The sequence below is a fragment of the Centruroides sculpturatus genome, unplaced genomic scaffold, assembly GCF_000671375.1.
Source record: "Centruroides sculpturatus isolate CEXI.00-Female unplaced genomic scaffold, Cexi_2.0 scaffold1954, whole genome shotgun sequence".
NCBI classification, from domain to species: domain Eukaryota; kingdom Metazoa; phylum Arthropoda; class Arachnida; order Scorpiones; family Buthidae; genus Centruroides; species Centruroides sculpturatus.
Genome location: NW_019386043.1, coordinates 48,523 through 71,869, shown reverse-complemented (window position 1 = coordinate 71,869; position 23,347 = coordinate 48,523). Strand labels below are relative to the sequence as shown.

Here is a 23,347-nt window from a genome sequence, read left to right as displayed (position 1 = left end):
GATGACCTCCAACACCCGGCTCACACCTGAGTCCCCCGCCGCACCATTAGCTTCCTCAGGACACATACCATTACAGCATGTCCCCTGGGTACTGAGCCCCTCTGCCACGACAAGGCTGGTACATACGAGTTGGGGCCATTGCCTGGTTTGGGCACAAGCAATGGACCCCCATTTAGAGGAGAGTAGATAGGGACATTCATTTTTTTTTTCATTCATTAGGAAAATCATCATTTCCCCTTACGGGGATCAGAGTACACCCCTGCTCCGCTTAGCACTGCAGGGGGTTTCCTAATCTTTATTACTAGTGAACAGAGTACGTACAACTATTGAGACATCCAACAAAAGTAAAAACGTTACATGGTATTACATTGGTGCGTAATTGCAGATTAGCTTAAATTGAGGTGGCCACTTGCCACCAGAGGTCGGGGAGACTTATTCCCAATCCTCCTGGTCCTTTTAAAAGGTCCTTTTAAAAATAACTCCGATTTCCAAAGGTCCTTTTAAAAATAACTCCGATTAGCCTACGAAACTCTGCGTAAACATCCTTATTCCGTATTATATGGTAAAGGTTCATTGTCGTATTCGGTTGGTTGAACATGAAAACACATTCCATTTCGTGTCTAAGTAATGCGTATTTGCTACACTGAAAGATTAGATGCTGTATGGATTGGCAGTCTGCTCCGCACTCACACCTATCATTAGGATGTTTGTTGATCTTATGTAGATAGGCGTTGCATTTTGCATGCCCAGATAGCATTTGCGTCATGACAAAATCTATGGACATCCATTTTAACTCCCCAAGTCTTTCTTCTATATTGGGCAGAATTTCGTAAGTATTTCTTCCTTTGGTGGAGTCAGACCATCTAACTTGCCACCGCTTTCTCATGCTGTCTCTTATTTTCTTTTTTATATATGCCCTGGGAAGTATGTTGAAATCCGTGGACTCATTATCAGCTGCATCCTTAGCCAGGGCATCTGCCCTTTCGTTCCTGACTAAGCCAGCATGTGCCTTAACCCATCTAAATTTGATGACGCCTCTCCCTTGGCATCTTTTCAGCATGCCCTTGATATCAATAGCCATCTTATTATCATCTTTATACTGTTTCAGTGTATCCAAAGCAGTCCTGCTATCTGTACATATAGTAACTTGTTCATCCTGCAATGATTCCACGAAGTACCTGACAGCCTCTTTTAAAGCCAATAGTTTGGCCTGGAAGACCGTACAATTGTTGTCTAATTTAAACTGCATGAAGGCCCGTTCAGCCCCTTCCACGTAGACCACAAAAGCTGCCCCAACACCTTTATCGCTCTTCGACCCATCAGTGTATAACTCGATGGATCCATCTATGTTCTCATCTATTTCTGTAATGATTAGTCTTTCAGGCGGGCTGTAGAGTTCAGATAGAGTCGGTTTGACGCAGTAAGAGCCCATCATGAATGTATCGTTACCAACTCTGATAGTTTTTCCTTTTCTGACCCTGTAATGTTGGGCCTTTTCGTGAATTGCTAGATCTAGTGGCATAACACCGCAGATAACCAGAAGTGCATCAGTTGATATAGTCCTGAAGGCCTTTGCCAGCCGTAGGGCTGCGTGCCTCTGAATCGTCATAAGGGTCCGCTTATTGCGAACCTTGTCCACTGCAGCGTGCCAAACACTAGCTGCATAAGTGACTTTAGGTATAAAGACAGCCCTGTAGATTTCTTTGATTGCTGCCGAATCCAATCCCCAATCCGCCTTCGCCACCCTGGCCAGGTGGTTGAAGATGATATCGCTCCTACTTTTAAGCATGGAGATATGCGGGCCCCAGTTAAGATTCTTGTCAAGTACTACTCCAAGGTATTTCATGGATGGTACAATCCTGATGGGAATCACTGTCCATCCTGATCATGGGAACCCGTTTATAATGGTCCGTTTCTCCATGTCTGTGAAAGACCATGCCCTGAGTCTTTTTGGAGTTGAATTCCAATTTAATCTCTTTCCCTATGTCAGTGTCTTTATCAAGAAGAGCAGTGCCTTTTGTTTCAATTTCTCTCCTTGAATTTGCTCCAAAAATCAGCACCGTATTATCGGCGTATGCATACTCAATAGCTCCCTTATCCCTCCTAAGGAAGTTGTCGTATAGTGTGTTCCAAAAGAAGGGGTCCGAGTTCGACCCCTGTGGGCATCCTCTGTTGATTGTTCTTGTGACGGTAAGGTTACCGTGTTGATAGCTGACGCTACGGTTAGAGAGGTACCCCTTTACTAGGTTGTATAGGTTCCTCGGGCAATGCCATTGCCTAAGATTTAAGAGGATCTGGGCTCACCAGGCGTGATTAAACGCCCCTTTGATGTCTAAACTCAGCAAGCAACAGTACTTAAAGTCAGAGATGGTACGCCGAATATCATCTAACACAAGGCAGATCACATCCTCTGTGGATCTTCCAGGCAAAAAGCCAAACTGCTTTGGGCTTAATAATTCCTTGATAGTTACTTGGTATATCAGCCGTTGAACAATTAGAAAGTCTAGAACTTTGCCCATTGCAGGAAGGAGGCTAATTGGCCGATAGCCACCTGCGTCATCCATGTTCTTGTCTCCGCCTTTAGGAATGATGACTAGCTTTGCCTGCTTCCAGCGATCCGGAAAAACACCATGATCCAGGCATGCATTATAGATATCCACCATTGTGTCTGGGATCATGTTCCAAATATTGTGGACAATTTCACTTGTTATATCGTCGTCACCAGGAGCTTTTCCTTTTCCCAGATGAAACACTGCATCCTTAACCTCATCATACGTGAATCTGGGCGCATCAGTCTCAATGTATTCATCCTCTATTTGCCCACGCACTGCTAGCTGTTCAGCTGTATCCTGGTCAATGTCATCAACAGGAAAGAAGCGATCTAAGAGTGCATTGATGGTACTCTCAGTATTCATAGTGAAACTATCGGCGACTTTTAGACTGCAAAGAATGTTAGTCGATTTCAATTTCTCAGTACAACTCTTGTAGAGATAGCTCCAAGGCTTATTAGAGCTAGCTGTGCAGAAGTTTTTCCAAGACGCCAGCTTGGTTTCTCTGATGGCATTTTTGTATTTTCTTTCAAACTCTTGATACCTCTTGTACTTTCTATTTCGTTCGTTTAAAAACCGTGTACGTTGATACTGCCTTCTGAGACGGTTGTTTTCCCTTCTTAGTGCCGTAAGCTCGTCGGTCCACCAGGGTACCGCCCTATCTCTTCTTCTCCTAGGGATCGTCTCGTTGCAGGTATCTTCTATGCATTGAATGACTGAGGATAACCTCTGTATTGCAACTGTACTATTATCTATATCCTTTAGACTAATTGTATCGATTTTGTTTTTAAGTTCAGCTTCAAACTTATTTCAATCAACCTTTTTCGTGTCATATTTAGTACATCCTTCTTCCACGTTCCCTGCTATTCCTAGGCTGTAGAAGATATACGCATGATCACTTAGGCTGCTGTATCCAGATACGTTCCATCCTGTAGTTGATCTCAAAGACCTGCCATTACAGCAGGTAATGTCCACCCAACTCTGCCCGACCGGGGCATCAAAAGTCGGAAGGGAATCGGGATTGTTGATAATAAATAGTCCTTTAGCATGTACAAACTGCAAGAACTCGTTTGCCCTACCATCGTCCTCTGGATCCCCCCAGAGCTGCGAGTGGGCATTAATGTCACCGCCTATAATAATCCTTTCATCCCCAAGTTGATCCAGTATCTGATTCAGAGGGGCGAGGATCTCCTTTAGATCCTCTGTAAGTTGGCAATATACGCTCACCAGAACATATTTATTTCTACCTGTTCCAATTGTAGCACAGGCCACTCGTCTTGTACTTAAATTACTATGGTAAAAAATGGGTATCGTGGCATTCCTGGTCACAATTGCTGCAGATGGTGAAGGCTCATGAAGAAGAACAAAACTCTTCCTCAGACAGGCAATGGAACCCCTAAGGCAATAGGGCTCCTGTACCAGAGCAACATCCACCGTTTCCATGGTTTTACATAGTCCAGCCATAGCACTCATTGACCTCTGTAGTTTACTTGTAGGACTTTAATTTCGTTACCTTGTACCGTGTTTTGGCTATTGGCCATAGTCTATCTTGGTCATAATCATTTTCTTAATCCTTTGAATGGCTGGACAGCTCTTGTCACACGAGTTATGATGATAGTTACTTGCCCTCTCTCTTTTGCAATTGACACATTCTTTAATTGTATTTTTGTTTGGACATTCTTTATAAGTGTGGTCCTGACCACACTGACTACATACCCTTTTAGCCTCTGGGCATTCTTTCGCAAAGTGCCCGAGGCGACAGCACTTGAAATACTGAATAACTGACACGAAGTCATCCACTCCGCATCTTACCCATTGCAGGTTGACTTTTTTAAGTCTTTTAAATACATTCCAATATAATGGACTAGTTTCAATAACCCAATTTGTGTTGGGCTTATCCTTTCCACCAAGTGGGAATTTGATCGTTACTTCTTGTCTGTATTTGTCAATATCATTGTGTATATCTGTGATTCCTTCATTTTGATGGTAGAGGCAATCAATGATTTCCTCTTTAGTATATTCCTTGGGAACTCCATAGATTATCATTCGCGGTTTACGTTTAACAGGCTCCGACGTTTTCAATCCGTTATCTTCTATAACTTGTTTGAGCTTCACTTTTTCTTCTGCTGTAGCAACTTCGATGCAACACCCCCTCTCTTCAATTTCTGTACTGCTCGGATTCCTACCCCAATACTTTTGGGGTTGATCTTGTCTTTTAATTTCCGTTTAGTTTGCTCTGAATCATCACCTTGGTTCTGTGGTTCAACGAAGAGTACTTCTTTTGTTGCTGGTGGTCTCTTGTTTCCAGCAACTTGTGAGTAAAGCGGCCGTTGTATGGGTTGAACAATGTTCTCTATTTTATCACTGAGTTCTTTAAGTTGTGTTTGAAGATCATCCTTCTCCCCTCTTTGGAAAAGATCTATGATGTTTCCAGCAAGACCCATGATAACGTCATAATGCTCCCTCGTCCCCAGACGAGATCCACCGTTCTTGGTCATATATTTCCCAATCTCCCGCTGATATCTTTCAGCAAGCTGGATCCTGTCTCCTTCAGGCCCAAGATCCATTCCTTCCGCCTCGTCCCCAGACGAGCTCTCAACACTGTCATTATCCTCGGGCTTCGCACACTTGGACATCGTGATAGGCTTGAAAAAGGCTTTTGAATTACCTGCTTTTAGTTTCACTCTCGCAGAGTTACTCACAGGACGCACCTCGAAGGTAGCAGGCTTCCCAAGAGTCAAAATGTATGAACAACAGGTATGCGAAAGGCTCGAATAAACGCTCCAAAAAATCGCTGATTAACCTACGATACGCTGTAGAGTCAAAAGTGTGGGAACGCGTCCCAGTAGATAGGGACATTTTTTCATTTTTTTTTTTCATTTAATTGTCATTATTTCCCCTTACGGTGATCAGAACTTCCTTGTCCCGCTACCGCATAACAAGGATTGAATAACTTTATTCATACATGACTTAAAACTATACATTAAATTTTTAACAAACAGATAAAATAATATACCTAACCTTAAAGTTAATACAGACTGCTTGTCTAGCTTTGACAAGGGGACCGGAATCCTTTTGGTATATAGGTACAGAGATGCTTTCTGTGTTACCTTTACACTAATATCCTTCTAATGAAGGTCCTAAGGTCTTGTTTAAGATTACTATCTCTGATAAGATTATACAACTCTAGAGTTCGATTTCCAGTGTTTAGTTCATGTAGACTCAAGATTTCCGTTCTTTCTTTATCATATCTATAGCATTCAGTCACTAAATGGTCCATATCTTGCGTTAATTCGCCTCATTCATATGTTTCAGTTGTCCGTTTATGGATTTTCTTTAGATAGGCATAACAATTGCCATGTCCGGTGTACAATTGACTCATAGTATAGTCTATTGGTATCTATCTTAGTTTTGTCACTCGCTCTTCTACACTTGGCATAAGTCAAAATGTATGCCTTCCTTTGGTGGAATATGTCCACCTATCTTGCCAGTCAGCAATAGAATCGTTTCTGAGTAGTCTTTTGATTCCTGATAACGGGATTTTGTTATATGTTACCTCTGCTTTGTTCGCAGCCTCTTTAGCTAAGAGGTCTGCTCGCTCATTACCACTAATGCCTTTATGAGCTTTAATTCATCTAATTTTTATATTAGCATTACTTCTTCTTACTAATTGTTTAATTTCTAAGGCTGTGATGTTGGTGTCCGTGAATTGCATGATGGTATTCAGGGCCGATCTGCTATTTGTGTTTATGATAATAGATCCTTCAATTTGAGTTCTTACGACCCATTTCATTGCCCTCTTAATCGCATGAAGTTCAGCCTGATAAACCGAGCAAAGGTCATTTAACTTATATTGCTCGTTATACAACTCATTGTTATTCTGTATAACCGTAAAGGCAGCTCCTACACCACCGTCCACTTTCGAACCATCCGTATAAAGTTCAACAGATCCCCTCTAGCCATCTTCTGCAATCCTGATGGCTTCCCGCTCGTACGGCATGGGTAACATTGATGCAGTAGGTCTGAGTTCCATATCTGTCTCAGTGTACTCTGTTCTTGCTATTTGAATTTTTCGTCTGTTCCTACACATGTAGAGCATTGCTCTCTCTTTCACTATTAAGTCTATTGGTAATTCACCAGCTATTACCTGAAGAGTCTCGGTTGATGTTGTCTGATAGGCCCGTGTTATCCTTAGAAGCGCACACCTTTGTGCGCTATGAAGTTTTCTTTTGATAACTTCCTTGTTAGCCGATTTATACCAAGCCCCGGCGGCATAAGCAAGCCTGGGGATAAGTGCACCTTTATATATAATCTCAATGGCCTCTCTGTTGAGACCCCATGTAGACTTGGCCACTCGGGCCAGTGCATTGAACATGTTGATACAGCTGTTTCTGGTAGAGACTATATGCGGTAGCCATGAGAGCCTATTATCAAGAATTACTCTAAGGTACTTCAGTTGTTTTCCAACCATAATAGTCTCATCTCCCATGTTGATTGTAGGAGTACGTTTGTATAAGTCTGGTGTTCTACCTGTTGTGAAGATAATGGCTCTTGTCTTTTTGGCATTAAACGTCAACTTCAGTTTCTCCCCAATCTCTGTTACTTTCTTTAGAACTTGAGTTCCAATTCTCTCTATCTCTTTCCTTAAATTTGCCCCGTAGATTAGCATGGTATCATCTGCATATGCTAATTCTATGATATTAGATCCTTTGTCCAGCCTCAGGAATTGATCGTACACTAAGTTCCAAAATAAGGGACCTGAGTTAGATCCCTGTGGGCAACCATGACTTAGTACTCTAGTGATATTTGAATCCATTTTCCCATAAGAGACTTTCCTGTTGTGTAAGTAATCTTTTATAATGTAATCAAGATTTTCAGGGCACTGTGCTTCACGTAGGCTTTGAAGAATTAGGGGCCACCACGCGTGGTCAAAAGCCCCTTTTATGTCTAGACTGATTCCGCAACAATACTTCTTGTTAGATAGGAATTGTTCAATTGCATCGATTGCCTTACAGATGACATCATCAGTTGATCTATTCGGCATGAAGCCATACTGTTTTCCGCAGAGAAAATCACTTTTGATGATGTGAGCCATGACTCTTTGGCTTATTAGAAAGTCAAGAACTTTGCCAAGAACCGGTAATAAACTTATCGGCCTATAGCTTTTTGCCATCGACCTATCGATATCATTGCCTTTCGGGATAATAACTAGACTGGCCTCTGTCCAGATTGTAGGAAAGAGGCTGAACCGGAGGCAGTGGTTATAAAGTTGAACCATGTACTCTGGGTTTGTTTCCCAGACATTGTAAACAATCTCTGCTACGATGTTATCCGGTCCGGGTGCCTTGCCTGGTTTTAACCTTTTGATGGCATTTTCCACTTCCTCATACGTAAATAATGGGTCTGAGTTATTCACATACCGGTCCCTGCATCTTTCCCTTATGCGTCGTTGCTCTTGTGTATCTGTATTAGGATCATCTTGCGGGAAGAATGTGTCCATTAATTTGTTAATTGTTTCATTAATTCCATCAGTATACGTCTCACCATCTTGAATCGAAGTAAGGAAAGTGGGGGTTTTAAGTTTCCCCGCACAAGCCTTGTATATGAAGCCCCACGGCTTTACTGAACTCTCAGTACAAAATTGTCTCCATGACTGGAGTTTTTGCTGTTTAATTCTCTCCTTATACGTCTTGCAATGATTTAAGTACTCTCTTTTCTTTTCCCTCCGAGCTTCTTCACATCGGGTCCTTTGATACCTTCTTCTCTGTTGGTTGTTACGTCTTCTCAGTTCTGCAAGCTCCTTCGACCACCAGGGCACTGTCTTTTGACCTTTCTGTTTTTTCGGTATTGTTTGCTCACATGTATTTATTAGCATGTTCTGGAAGGAGGTGATAGTGTCCTCAACTTCCTTTTGGTTATTACAATCTTGTAGTCTTGCAGTGACCATGATGCTTTCCATTCTGTCCCTGAACTCTGTCCATTTAGCTTTGTTTGTAGCGTAATATGCACTCATTTCATTGGTCTCAGTCCAGTTATCTCTGCCCACCTCGAAAAAGATATAGCTGTGGTCACTCAGACTGGAAATCTGAGAAACATGCCAAGATTTTATTTTGTTTATGACTGGACCATTACAAATGGTCAGATCAATTCAGTTTTGCCCTATTGGGGCATCGAAGGTGGGCAGCGAATCTGGTAAGTTTAAGATAAAGAGGCTGTTTGCATTGGTGAATTCCAACATCTGTTCGGCTCTCTTGTCATTATCGGGATCTCCCCAAAGCTCCAAATGAGTGTTGAAGTCCCCACAGATAATAATGTGTTTATGAGAGAACCTGAGGACTAAATCAGTAAGTCTTTGTAGCATCGGATTTAAATCCATCATAATAGGACAATAGGCACTTATTAATAAATAATTTGATCGTCCATTTCCCACTTCCAAGAAGGTGATGTACTTGTCACTAACTTCAGCGTGGAAGACCGCCGGAACTAGTGGATTGCTGATGATTGCAGCAGTTGATGGGCTGTAATTGTTGTTATACAGTGTTCTATAAGCTGTGTGTAAGCAAGCTGGACGTCCACCCTTACAATAGGGCTCTTGGATGAGCACTATGTCGGCCTTTTCAAGAGTTTTACACAGGTTTGATGTCCCACTGATCGATTTTTGCACATTAATCTGCATGACTTTAAACATCCTTTCATGACTATGTTGTAAGATGTTACTCTCCATAGTCTGTTTTGGCTATTATCATCCTACGTATTTTCTGAATCATTGGGCATTCTTTAGAACAGGCATTGTGGTTAATATCTTTTACTTTGCTTTGTTTACAATTTACGCATTCTGCTTTTTGTTTACTGTCACAATCCTTAAATTTGTGAGCTTTCCCACATTGATTACATGTGGGGTCTTTCTCTTTGCAAATCACGGGTAATATGTCCGATCTTGCAGCAATTAAAACATTGGGTGACGGAGACGTAGTCCTCCGCCTCACACCTGGACCATCCCAGGTTTATTTTCTATAGCTTAAGGATTAGTCTTCTGATAACTGGGCTGATTTCTATTACCCAGTTTGTTGTTGTTTTGTTCCTATTGCCGAACTGGAACTTGATGTCAACTTGTCTTCGGAAATCAGATTCATTTATAGATTCATTTAGAAGGTCATTTTGTTGGTACAGACAATCAATGAGTTCATCCTTGGGAACGTCAGTCCCCACTCCATATAGCACTATTCTTGGTCGTCTCTTGAAGGGCTCTTTTGTTTTTAACCCCGTTGCAGTTTCAATAGCTTGTTTCAATTTATTCTTCTCGTGTGGTGTTCCGACTTCGATTGCAACTCCGCCTCTTCTAAGCTTTCTCACTGCTTGAATGCCGATACCCATCTGCTTAGGGTTGACGTGTTTCTTCAATATCTCTTTAGTCCGTTCTGCATCCTCATTTTCGTTTCTTGGTTCTACTAACAGTATTTCTTTAGTCGGTTTTGGTGACTTTTGTGCCACAACTTGTGCAAATGTAGGTCCTGTAGTGCTTCGAGACTCTAGAACTTTATCAATCCTGTCTCTCAAGTTATCCACTGCAACTTGCAGAGTATCCAATGGCTTTTGCTTCAAGATTTCGATGATCTCGTTGAACTTTTCAAAGATGAAGGCTACGTGCTCACCAGTGCCTAGTCGGCACCCGCTGTTTTCGGTCATGTACCTCTTGACTTCATCGCGAATATCTTCCGCTAACTTGATCCTCTCCTCTTCCACCGAGACTTCCATCTCCCCCTGAGACGACAGCTCGTCATCAGACAGGCTTACGCATGGCCGCTTGGCCATAGTCCTGAAAAGGACTTTTGAGTCGTGTGCAATTTCGCAGAAGTTGCTTGGTTTCACCCTTTCGGGCTACTCACGGGCAGGACCACTAGAAGGTGCAACTCTGCTTCCCCTTGGATTTGTTAAACAGCGTACAAAAGAGCTCGCTAGAAAAAGCAGGCAATAAACGCCGAAAAAGCTAACGATTCGCTTGCAAAAACGCTAAACAAAACAATGGGGCAACCTGCCCAGTAGATAGGGACATTTTTTTTTTTTTTATCATTTTCCTTTACAGGGACCAGTCACCCTTGTCCCGCTTTACGCATACCAAGGGAACTCTTTCTTTTATTCAATTTTTACTTTGTTAACATTAATTAGATTTTATACAAATAACAAAGATAGATTACATTATTGACATGGGCTGTTTCGCCCTACATGCTTGTAGCTACTTGCTACAAAGGAAGGGAGCAGCTCGTCCCCTTCCTCCCGACAATATCATTTTTGTGTATGACATTACTGAATTACTAATTCTTTTTTACGTATCATCATGTACATATCGATATCAGTAACATTCGTGTCATTCCTTGCCAGAAGATTTAATTGCAATCTCTCACACTCAAACTTCACACAGCTATACCAGAGATGCTGAAGATCTTGTATTCCTCCGCCACAGTCACAATTACTATCTTGAGCTTTTCCTATTCTATGTAAATATTCATTTGTGTTACAATGTCCAGAAAGAAGTTGCGAACTGATGTTATTCATCGGAAGCCATTTAAGTTCTCGTACTCTTTCCTCTACGTTTGGTAGGATCCAAAAGGTATGCCTACCCTTTTCACTATAACTCCAGCGTTCCTGCCAGTTTTCATACGACTGCTGTCTTAACATACGTTTAATATAAGACATTGGTACTTTGCCATAGGAAATAAGTTCTCTGTGTGTAGCTTCTTTAGCCAGGGCATCTGCCCTTTCGTTACCCTTTATGCCTACGTGGGCCTTGACCCAACGTACTTTAACTTTAATATCATGCCTGCTTATTAACTGTTTAATGTCTATTGCCATCTGGCTACTATCGTGAAATTGCCTCAGTGTCTGTATCGCTGCTCTGCTGTCTGTATTGATTATCCTTTGACTAGTACTATTGTTGGAAATGCACCATTTGATAACCATTAAGATCGCATGTAGTTCGGCTTGATAAACTGAACATCTATCGTCCAGTCGATATTGACTGTAGTCTATTTCTCTACCATCTTTTACTACTAAGTAGGACGCACCCACTTTATTATCTAATTTTGAATCGTCTGTAAATATCTCTTCCTCCGCTACCTCTTCCTCTGTTGCCATTTCAATACTTATTCTTTCGTATGTTTTTGGCATTATGTTTGCTTGATGCTTTAAGTCAGTATCTTGCCTTGTATACCAGGTTCCTTGAATGTTTATTGGAAGTCCTGTCCTGCATTCATATTGCATTCCTTTTTTTTAGAATACAATCAATTGGGGGAATCCTGCCATAACCTGGAGCGCCTCTGTTGAAGTAGTTCGATACGCTTTTAACAGCCTTATCAATGCTGACCTTTGAGCACTTAGTAACTTTTCCTTAATCCATCCTTTTTCTGCCGCTTGATACCAAACTTCCGCGGCATAAGTGATTCTTGGGATAAATACGCTCTTATATATAGTCTCGATTGCACCTGAGTTCAATCCCCGTGTTGATCTCGATACTCTGGCCAGTGCATTAAACAATGTTATATACTTATTTTTGACTGCCGTAGCGTGTGGAAGCCACAACAGCCTATGATCCAATACAACTCCCAAATAATTAAGCTGCTTAGTGACTTTGATGTTCTTCATTTTAATAGTTGGTGTGTGTTTATAAAGGTTTGGTGTTGTGCCTTTCGTGAAGATAATCGCATTAGATTTCTTAGGGTTGAAACTGAGCTTTAGCTGTTTACCCTTTTCCATGACACTTTGAAGAATTCTACTACTCATTTCTTCTATTTGCCGTCTAGAGTCAGAGCCGAAGATGATAAACGTGTCGTCGGCATATGCTACCTCTGTGATTCCTTTTCCTTTTTCTACCTTTAGGAAGTTATCAAACGCTAGGTTCCAGAACAAGGGCCTCGAATTGGAGCCCTGTGGGCAACCTCTAATCAGATCTTTTGATATAGTTTTATTACCAGCTCTATATATTATTTTTCTATTCTTTAGATAATCCTGAACCACTTGATATATATTTGATGGGCAGTCAGCCCTTCGTAATGTATCTAGTAGGATGGGCCACCATGTGTAGTAGATAGGGACATTTTCATTAGGAAAATCATCATTTCCCCTTACGGGGATCAGAATGCGCCCCTGCTCCACATAGCACTGCAGGGGTTTCCTAATTCTTTATTTTATTATATTAACTTTAGTACAATAATCATTAAACATAGTAAGTAGAAATAAATTCAATACAGCAAGTTACATAGATGCGTAACAGATGCCAAAGGGATGGTGTGGCCACTTGCCACCCTTTAGCCCCTGGGAGACTTATCCCATGACCCTTTAGGTTTACCTTTTGAAAATAACCTTTAAAAGTCTGTTCAGTTCAGGCAAAACTGTCTTAGACCTTATGATGTTATAAAAGCTGAAGCTTAAGTTTCGGTTATCTTTAAAGAATATACATTCCAGTTCATGTCGTAAAGCCATATATTGGTCACAATGCAGAAGGAGATGTTCTACAGTCTGTGTGGAGTAACCACATTGACATTGAACCTGTTGACTTTTATTAATTTTATTGAAGTAAACCATGCAGTTAGCGTGACCAGACAATAGTTGGGTCCATATAAATCCTCTACAGATCCAATTTAGGTCGTTTAGCCTTTCACTTATGTTGGGCAAGAGATCGTAAGTATACCTGCCTTTATCAGTTTGGTTTCATCTCGTTTGCCATCTCTGTTTCATATTGTCGTTAATGATACGTTTAATGTATACTACCGGCAGTTCGTTATAATCAATATCATCCTCATCCATTGCTTTTCTGGCCAACTCATCTGCTCTCTCATTCCCAATGATGCCGGTGTGTCCTCTGACCCATCGGAACATAATTGTCCCTTCGCCCTCCTTATCTTTTATAATTTGTTTGATCTCAATTGCCAGTCTGTTAGTATCTTTAAACTGTAAGATCGTATCCAGAGAGCTTCTACTGTCTGTGCATATCACTATATCGTCATCTTGAAGGTGGTTGCTTGCATAGGAAACGGTTTCTTTTATAGCCAACAGCTCAGCCTGAAAGACCGTACATTGGGCATTAAGCCTAAGCTGTCTATTGTAGACTTCTGCTCCGTTCCTGTAGACCACCAGGGCCGCCCCTACTCCTTCATCGCACTTGGATCCGTCTGTATAAATTTCTACATAACTCTCATGACTCTCACTAACTTCTATGACTTTTATTCTGTCTTGAGGGCTTGGCAGTTCAGCAAGCTCTGGCTTTGTACAGTACGACCCCCTTGGGAACGTAGCTTCACCAGATGCAATCGTTAGTCCTTTCCGGATCTTATAATGTTGGGCTCTTTCGTGTATCACCAAATCTATCGGCATCTCACCACAAATCACCAACAGTGCCTCAGTTGACACAGTCTTGAATGCCTTAGCTATCCGGAGGACAGCATGCCTTTGTGTAGTAAGCAAAGATTGTCTGTTTTTAATCTTATCAGCGGCTGTGTGCCAAGCCGCCGCTGCGTAGGTAATTCTCGGAAGCAACACTGCTCTATAGATCTCTCTCACTGCGTCAGCATCAAGGCCCCACTCAGTTTTAGCAACTCTAGCTAGACCGTAGAAGAGTTGGTCACCGCTTTGCCTCAATGATTTAACATGTTCGTTCCAATTTAGATTTTTATCAATTACAACATCCAAATATCTCATTGACTTTACTATTTTAATTGAACAGTTATTCATTTTAATAGTTGGTGTTCTCTTATATAGATCAGTTTCACCAAGCTTATGAAATATCATTCCTCTTGTTTTATTTGCATTAAACTCCAGTTGAAGTTGATTATCGATTTCCACTACCTTAGTAAGGAGCCTAGTGCCTCTTTCCTCTATCTCTCTTCTGGAGTTTGCTCCAAACAATAGTACAGTGTCGTCAGCGTATGCATATTCTGTAACGCCCTTGTCTTGTTTAAGGAAACTGTCATACAAAACGTTCCAGAAGAATGGGCCCGAATTGGACCCTTGAGGACAGCCCCTATTGACCATCCTCGTGATGGTATCTGTTCCATGAGTATATGTTACCGTTCAGTTAGTGAAGAAAGCCCTGACAAGATAATAGATGTTCCTTGGACAGCGCATGGACTGGAGGTTGTATAAGATCAGCTGCCACCAGGCATGATCGAAAGCGCCCTTGATATCCAGGCTTAGCATGCAACAATACTTATTGTGTTTAGTGAGTGCCTTAATATCATTGACTATTTGGCATAATACATCATAGGTTGACTGCTGTGGCAGGAACTGAATTGTTTAGGGCTCAGTGCCTTAGCTTTAATCACATGGCTAGTCAGCCTTTGAACTATTAAATAGTCTAAGATTTTACCCATTACCGGAAGCAAGCATATGGGCCTATAACTGCCTGCCTCAGCCATGTCTTTCCCTGATCCCTTTGGAATTATAACTAACTTAGCTCTCTTCCACTCTTCAGGGAAAATCCCGTATTCCAAGCACATGTTGTAAATTTGGACTATTACATCTGGTACCATCCCCCAGATGTGTTTAACAATTTCACTGGTAAGTTCATCTACACTGGGGGCTTTGTTATTCTTGAGATGTTTAACACCCTCTTCCACTTCCGCAAATGTAAAGCCCGGCGCATCCGCCTCTGTATATTCGCCCCTAATTGTGTCTCGAAGGGCATTTTGTTCTGGCCGATCTTTAGGTGGATCGTCTTTTGGAAAGAACCGATCCATTAATGTCTCAATCGTTTCTGCCACATCTGTAGTTTGTCGGTTCTTATCTCCCACACTCCTTAGTGGATTGGAGAACTTAAGTTTGCCGGTACAACTTTTTTGGAGGTATCCCCATGGTTTACTTGAACACTCTGTACAAAACTCTTTCCATTAAGATAACTTAGTTTCTTTTATACAATTTTTATAAAGTTTTTCATGTTGCTGATATTCTAGATACCTTTGTTGTCGGACTACGTTATTTTTGGTTCTTTGATACCTTCGTCTAAGTCTGTTATTAGTCTGCCGGAGCTCGGTGAGCTCAGGAGTCCACCAAGGCACTCGTTTATCTCACCGTTTCTTTCGTGGAATATGTGCATTACATATCGTATTAATGAGATCAACAAACGATGTTATTTTAACAATGGCTTCTGCTTTACATGACACTTCCATTAACTTAAGGTTCCTTACACTTTCTTCCAGCTCATTCTTTAAAGCCAACCAATTTGCTCTTCTGATATCGTATTTAATGCTAGGCGTTTCTATGTTCTGCCCAGACCCAAGCCTGAAATAAATATAGGCGTGATCGCTCAGACTGGCGTGGCCTGAGACTTCCCAATCGTTTATCCTTCTTAAAACACTACTGCTGCAGCAGGTCACATCCACCCAGCTTTTACCTATGGGGGCGTCAAACGTTGGGAGAGACCCCGGATCATTCAATACATGCAGCCCTCTGGAGTTTACAAACTCCAGGAATTCATCCGCCCTATCATCATCCTCTGGATTTCCCCAGAGTTGCGAATGGGCGTTAATATCACCCCCGATGACAATCCTTTCCTTTGGGAGCTTATCAATAATGAGCTCAAGCTGTATCAATATTTCTTGTAAGTTTTCCACTATCGAGCAGTATACACTGACCAGGACACACTGATTTTGACCTGTTCCTATCGTTGCACAGGCGACCCTCTTAGTGCTTAGGTCCCCGTGGTAAAAAGTAGGAATGCTATTATTTCTGACAATTATAGCCGCCAGTGGAGATTCTTCGTGTACGGCCATGTACTGTGTTCTAAGGCAGCCAATTTTACCTTTAACTCTATATGGCTCTTGCACCAGAGCCACGTCTACCTCTTCCATCGCTTTGCAGAAAGCTGTAGTTGCAGCAATCGATTTTTGCTAGTTTACTTGTAATACTCTGATTTCTTTTAGGTTTGTGTCAGGTTGACTACTCCCCATAATCTATCTTGGTCATTATAATTTTTCTGATCTTTTGTATTGCTGGGCAACTTTTATCACAGGCATTATGATTAAAATGGACGGCTCCCTCTCGTTGGCAATTCACACATAACTTGACAGTGTTCTTATTCGGGCATTCTTTAAAAGTGTGGTCCTGCCCGCACTGGCTGCACACGCGTTTGGATTCTGTACAATCTTTGGCGAAGTGTCCGATTTTACAACACTTGAAGCATTGTATAATAGAGATGAAATCATCTACTACACATCGAACCCATTGGACATTAACCCGTTTCAGTTTTTTCAATACATTCCTATATATGGGGGTAACTTCAATTACCCAGTTGACGTTAGGTTTTACTTTTCCCCCAAGTGGAAACTTGGCCATAACGTCCTTCCTGTATTGTGTAATGTCATTATGGACCCCAGAAATGGCATCGTTCTGTTGGTAAAGTTTGTCTATCACTTCTTCCATGGTATAGTCTTTCGGGACCCCATAAATAATGATCCTTGGTTTCCGTTTAGTTGGTTCTGAAGTGTTCATTCTTATGTTCTCAATTTCTCTTTTAAGCTTGTTTTTTTCTTCTATTGTAGCTACTTCGATAGCCACGCCGCCTTTTTTCAACTTCCGAAGACCTTGTATTCCCACCCCCAGACTCTTGGGGTTTATTTTCTGTTTCAGGATCTGCTTTGTTTTTTCTGCGGCGTCACCCTGAGATTTTGGCTCAACGAAGATCACTTCCTTCTTAGGCGATGACTTCTTGGCAGTGACTAATTGCGAATATAGTGGTTTATCCTCTTTTAAAACCAGTGTATCTATTTTATTGCTCAATTCCCGCAATTTTTCTTCTATGGTATCTTGTTGCCCATCTTGTAGCAACTCTATAACTTTATCAACAGTGTTCATAATAAATTCATAATGTTCCCGAGTACCTAGTCGAGAGCCCCATCCTTCACTAAATACTTAGCTAAGTCACGCCGGTAACTTTTGGCAATTTTGATCCTGTCCCCTTCCAGGCTATATTCCATTCCCTTGTCCACTTCCTCCTCTTCGCAGGAGGTACTTCCCTCGCTTTCCTCTGGCTTTGGCCCTTTGGCCATGTTGGCGTGAGCCTTGAAAAAGGCTGTTTTCCGCTTGCTTTTGGTTTCGCTTTTCAGCAACTCACAGGACGCACCTCGAGAAGGTAGCAAGCACCCAAAGAGTCTACACGTTAAAAATAGCAGATAGAGCAGAAGGCTTGTATAAACGCACCAAGATATCGCTCAGAATCTACAAAAACGCAAACAACTCACAGTGGGATCGCGTCCCAGTAGATAGGGACAATAGTCCCCCCCACTTGTCCTATCAAACACTGCACCCGTCCGAAGACATATCAGTGTAATTTTTTCCCTAAACCTACTTAATATCAAAAGAATAACAAATGAATACCCTAATCTTTGCTATAAAAAAGTAAACAGACAATAAAAAATTTTAAATAGTAAACCTATCTCTGTTAAAATCAATAAAAAAAATATATATATATATATANCCTAACTAAAAGAACCTATAAAAAATACTAAAATCCTTTTAAAACACCTCAACACTACACAAAATAATATATCCAATTAAAGGGGGATATTTCCAAGTCTAACTTGCATACGTCTTTCTAACATTTGGCGCAAGGTCAACATAACCATTTTATAAATATTAGAATCATTAATTATATTTTCATAAATATCAGGTGAGACTTCATTAACGTACAAAATAGGACATTGCACCCATAAGTCAACAAATCCCCTACATCTAAAAATGAAGTGTTCCAGGGAATCCACATTACCACATTCACAAAGATTAGTTTGCACTAAATTAAAACTACGTAATTTTTCCCTAAAATCATAGTGTCCTGACAACACCTGCGAACTAAAAAAGTCAGGTAAGACCCAGCGCGCCTGCAACCTCCTATCAATTGTCGGAAAGTATAGAAAAGTCACTCTTACCCTATCCTCATTTATCCAATGTTCATTCCAAACTTTCTTTAATTCCGAAAAAATCCTAAAGTATACTTCCCGTCTAGTATATTTACATAAACTTGTCCTGTATTGAAAAGAGCCCACACTAATATTAATACCACTTTGAAATAAAGAATGATAAAATTCATTCTTAACCTCCAAATCAAGAGGAAGTAAACCAGAAAGAACCTGTAAGGCAGGGGTAGAAATAGTTCTATAAGCCCTGGTCATAATAATCAAGATCGTACGTTGAGTTTTCATTAACATACGTCTCTGAGGGGCCTCTAACTCGTTGCCCCACTCACCAGCTGTGTATATTATCATTGGCACAAATAAAGAATTGTACAAAATAGGCTGGGGGCTTAGGCTGGGAGCCTAAGCCCCCATCCCACTCCTGCCAAATCCTGTAACTTACTAAATTGCACAACTGCTCTACGGCAGACCTTGTTAACATATGGCCGAAAGCACGTGCTTGCCCCCAGGGTAACCTATAGGTAGCGGACTGACCTCTCCATCCTGACGGGGGTGCCATGCATGCGAATACTGGGGGGACGATCCGAGCTCAGGGAACCCCTCAACATAACCATAACAGTTTTATGAGGTGCAACAGCTAACTTAATTTCACCTAACCAGGCATCCAGAGACTCTAATACCTCCTGTCCTTTCAATTCTAACTGCCTTCATGTGTCTCCCTCCAAAAACAGGACCAGGTCATCTGCATAAGCAACATATCTAAAACCCTTTTCACGTAATTTAGATAAAATTCTATTAAACACAAATTTCCAAATCTTTGGTCCTAAGATTGAACCTTGAGGACACCCTTTACTCAACCATTTATACTTCCGCATCGAACCATCTATATACACAACTTTTCTATAATTAAAATAATCCATCATTACTTTATAAATATCCGACGGACAACCATAGTCACGGAGACATTGCATCGCACTGGGCCACCAGATATTGTCAAAGGCACCAGCAATATCTATAAAAATACCCAACACATACTTAAAATGAGAATCCCTGGTCCACCTACACAAAAGACGTATGGCATCAACTGTTGACTTCCCACGCACAAACCCAAACTGCCATTCATCAACAAACTGATCCATAAATAAACCTATTCGAACCTTTAAAAGCTTCTCAAATACCTTTCCCAAAAATGCCAACAAGCAAATAGGTCTGTATGATTTTATTTCAGATCTAATCCTCTCTTTTCCCTTTAAGGTAACTATTAGTTTTCCAACTTTCCAATCACTTAAAAACATACCAAATCTTAAACAACTATTATACAATCTCACTAAATGTAATTTTATAACAGGCAAAACTTGCCAGATCATTTCATATGTCACTCCATCTATTCCAGGTGCCTTACGACCCTTTAAACTACTAATAGCTTTAATAACCTCCTGAACTGTAAAACTTTGCGAAATAGTATAATTAATTTTAATATACTCCTCATTATACGTTCGAACCATCGTCTGCATCTCTGACTCATTATTCTTATCATCATCAGGAAACAAAATCTCTAACACCTTTAAAACCACTTCATTCCAATCAATAATATAATTCTCACCCTTCCCTATAGAACTAAGAAGTTGTCGAGGTTTTACCTTCTCAAAAATCACCTTATAGGGAACACCCCAAATATTCCTTATATTTAAACCACCTACAAAATTTTGCCAACTATCCACTTTAACCCTCTTAATCATATCCTTATATCTCTTACTTTTATATACTTATATTCCTGATACTTTAAGTCTCTAATAATCAAATCACGTTCACGCTGATAACGTCTCCTATCCTGAATTACTTCTTTCCTTAACATATCTAATTCTATGGTCCACCATGATGGAACTATCTTCCTAAATCGCTTAGTTTGTATAACCAATTTAACTGCCTTATCCAAGGCATTCCTAATTGAAATATAAAGATACCGTACATCTTCTTTATCTTCTATAATCATAGTCTTATTATTATTCAAATATTTTTCAACTATTCTACGAAATCTTATCCAATTAATCTTCTTCCTAATTCCAGATAAAAACCTATCACCTTTCCTTAAATTAAAAACAATATCATAAAATATCACTGCGTGATCGCAAGTAGTATAGTCGTGTGAAACCTCGCAATCTAACACGATAGAAACCACATTCGTTGAAACTGCAACAACATCGATAAATGAGTTTCCCCTGGAAGAGATAAAAGTCGGGACCTCTGTTTGTGTATTAATTACTACCAAATCCCACTTAGCCAAAACAGACATAAGCAGCTCACCTCTATCATCTAATTTCTTAGATCCCCAAAGTGGAGACTTAGAATTGGCATCAAGCCCTATTAAAATATTCTTTCCCTGTAAAGCCATTAACACTCTTTCTAATTCTAACAGGGATAATTCAATATCCCGACTAGGGGGAAAATAAATGCTTACTAAATAAATTGAGTAATCCTCACATAGCACCTGTGCAACCGCACACGTCTTAGAGGATAAATTAGATAAATCTAAAACTGCTAATTCATTATTCCACACTACTATGGCGGCCCAAGGTGTCTCTACAACACTATGGACCACCCTAACATTAACCCCAAAACCCACTAATCTACCTTTTACCACGTATGGTTCCTGCAAAAGCATTATATTTATTCCCCTATCACTAGATAACCGTGCAAGTTCCGCAGGAACAGAAACCTTATGCTGCATATTAACTTGAAGCATCCTAAGAGAACCATTATTATAAAATATCTTATCCATAATCAATATTACGTTTATAGCGAGATATCATAACTTGATATGAAAAGCAATCTCTATATTTAGTCACATGATTGTAAGGCTTCCCTAACCTCTTACATGGAATACAAATCTTTACCTGAACTTCCTCAATACAATCTTTTCCTCGATGACCTACTTTACCACATTTAAAACATACATTTTGCTCCTGCCTGCAATTTTTAGCTAAATGTCCAAATAATTGACACTTAAAACATTTTACTATTTCATAATAGTCTTTAACAGGGCAACTTCGATATTCTATATAAAGTCTAGATAACGATAATAACTTATGTCTTAATACCGGTGAGACCTCCACTACCCAATTAACCAAATATTCTCGTTTTTTACCTACACGATACCTTAACTTAAACTCCTCACAGAACTCCTCAATATCAATTTCCTCTGTAGGGTATAATAAATCTACATTCAAAGAATATACAATATTAACTAACTCATATTCACTTATGTCCCTAGGTACATCCACTAATAACATCCTAGGCCGATGCTTAACGGGACTATATATATTTAACTTAGTATTGCGAACTTCTTCACTTTCCAACACCCTAACTTTATCTTGTTTTGATGCAAGAGTAACTACTAACCCGTTATCTCTCATTCTCCTAAGACCCTGTATCCTAATCAAATCCCTACTAGGATCAATTGCTGACAAAAACTTTTGTTTAACCACATTACTATCTTCACCTTCTTCCCCTTTTATCAATACAACACTTTCGCTATCACTCTTAACAGGAACACTCTCCTGAATACCCATCTTTAACTTCTCAACATAAGATGTAGGACCCAAATTAATATCCTTAATACGATCATCCTGTGCCAATAATTTTCCTTTCAGATGTTCATTGTCCAACACCAATAAATGTATTATCCCTTTTAATTCACACAATAATTCATTTAAATTCTTAACTACAGGTATTGTTAACCTCGCCTCTTTTTTCCCACATATCTTATTAAACTCTCCAGTTATCCTATCAACTTTCTCCAACACCTCCACTGAATCTCCCTTTAAATCCATACCTAATAACTGCTCTACACTAACATCCGATACACGACTCTTTCTTCTTCCCTTACCTTGTGAGCCAGGAAGCCCACCTACTCCACCTGACGCTTGTAATCGTTTCTTAAATTTTATTCCACTATCCATAATTCAGAGAAAAAATCCCCAAAAACCCCCCAGACCCAGATGCAAACCGGGTCCCTTCCGCCATCACAGGTGACAATCGCGCCCAAGGGCCTACGAGAGGGCCAAGGGTAGGCCCCGTGGCCTCGGTAAAGGCCCCCGCGATCACCCAGATGGTCCTGAACATGGCGCCCACCATGCAATTGGAGCAGCCGCGAGATTATTCGCCGCCTGATCGGGGCAGCCAGTGGATGTGGGCTAGACCCCGCCGGGCCTCTCACTATGCGGCGCGCCAGGTGCGCCCCCCCCCCAGTTTTTGAACTGTACCCTCGGGGTCTGCCCGTAACCCTCTCCCCCTGAGACAACAGTCACCCACCTGATCTGATTTCCAAAACCCGGCCTACACCTGAGTCCCCCGCCGCACCATTGGCTTCCCCAGGACACATACCATAACGGCATGTCCCCTGGGTACTGAGCCCCTCTGCCACGACAAGGCTGGTACGTACGAGTTGGGGCCATTGCCTGGTTTGGGCACAAGCAATGGACCCCCATTTAGAGAGGTGTAGATAGGGACAATAGTCCCCCTACTGTCCTAATATAAGCCGCACCTGTCTAATGACTTATCGGCTATTTTATTTCGAAGAAATAAATCTTAACACCTAACACTTCAAAATTAATAAACTATAAAGAGTAAACTGGACATATAAAATTTGAAAATAGCTAAATAAATTTAATCTTATATAAAATATTCCTACAAAAAACATCTAAAATATATAATAAAGAAACTATAAATCTAAAATATTATATCCTGGATTTGCTTCCATAATTAAAACTATCTCATATGTATCCTATATATTAACATTTGTTTTAAAACTAAGAAAACAGAGCTATAAACTTTAAAATCACTTACGAGACATGTAAAAACTTCAGTGTCATCCAATAAAAGTACATCAGTAAATTCCGGACA

At 40.6% G+C, this 23,347-nt stretch overlaps 2 protein-coding genes across 2 annotated transcripts; both read right to left on the bottom strand.

Moving 5' to 3' along the window:
* Positions 1-469: 469 nt before the first annotated feature.
* LOC111613291 lies at positions 470-1,789 on the bottom strand. The gene has a single exon (XM_023354640.1). It carries the CDS (start codon positions 1,787-1,789, stop codon positions 470-472), a length of 1,320 nt encoding a protein of 439 aa, XP_023210408.1.
* Positions 1,790-3,359: 1,570 nt separating this feature from the next.
* On the bottom strand, positions 3,360-4,013 carry LOC111613290. Its single transcript, XM_023354639.1, has one exon. The coding sequence runs from the start codon at positions 4,011-4,013 to the stop codon at positions 3,360-3,362; it is 654 nt and encodes a 217-aa protein (XP_023210407.1).
* Positions 4,014-23,347: the final 19,334 nt, after the last annotated feature.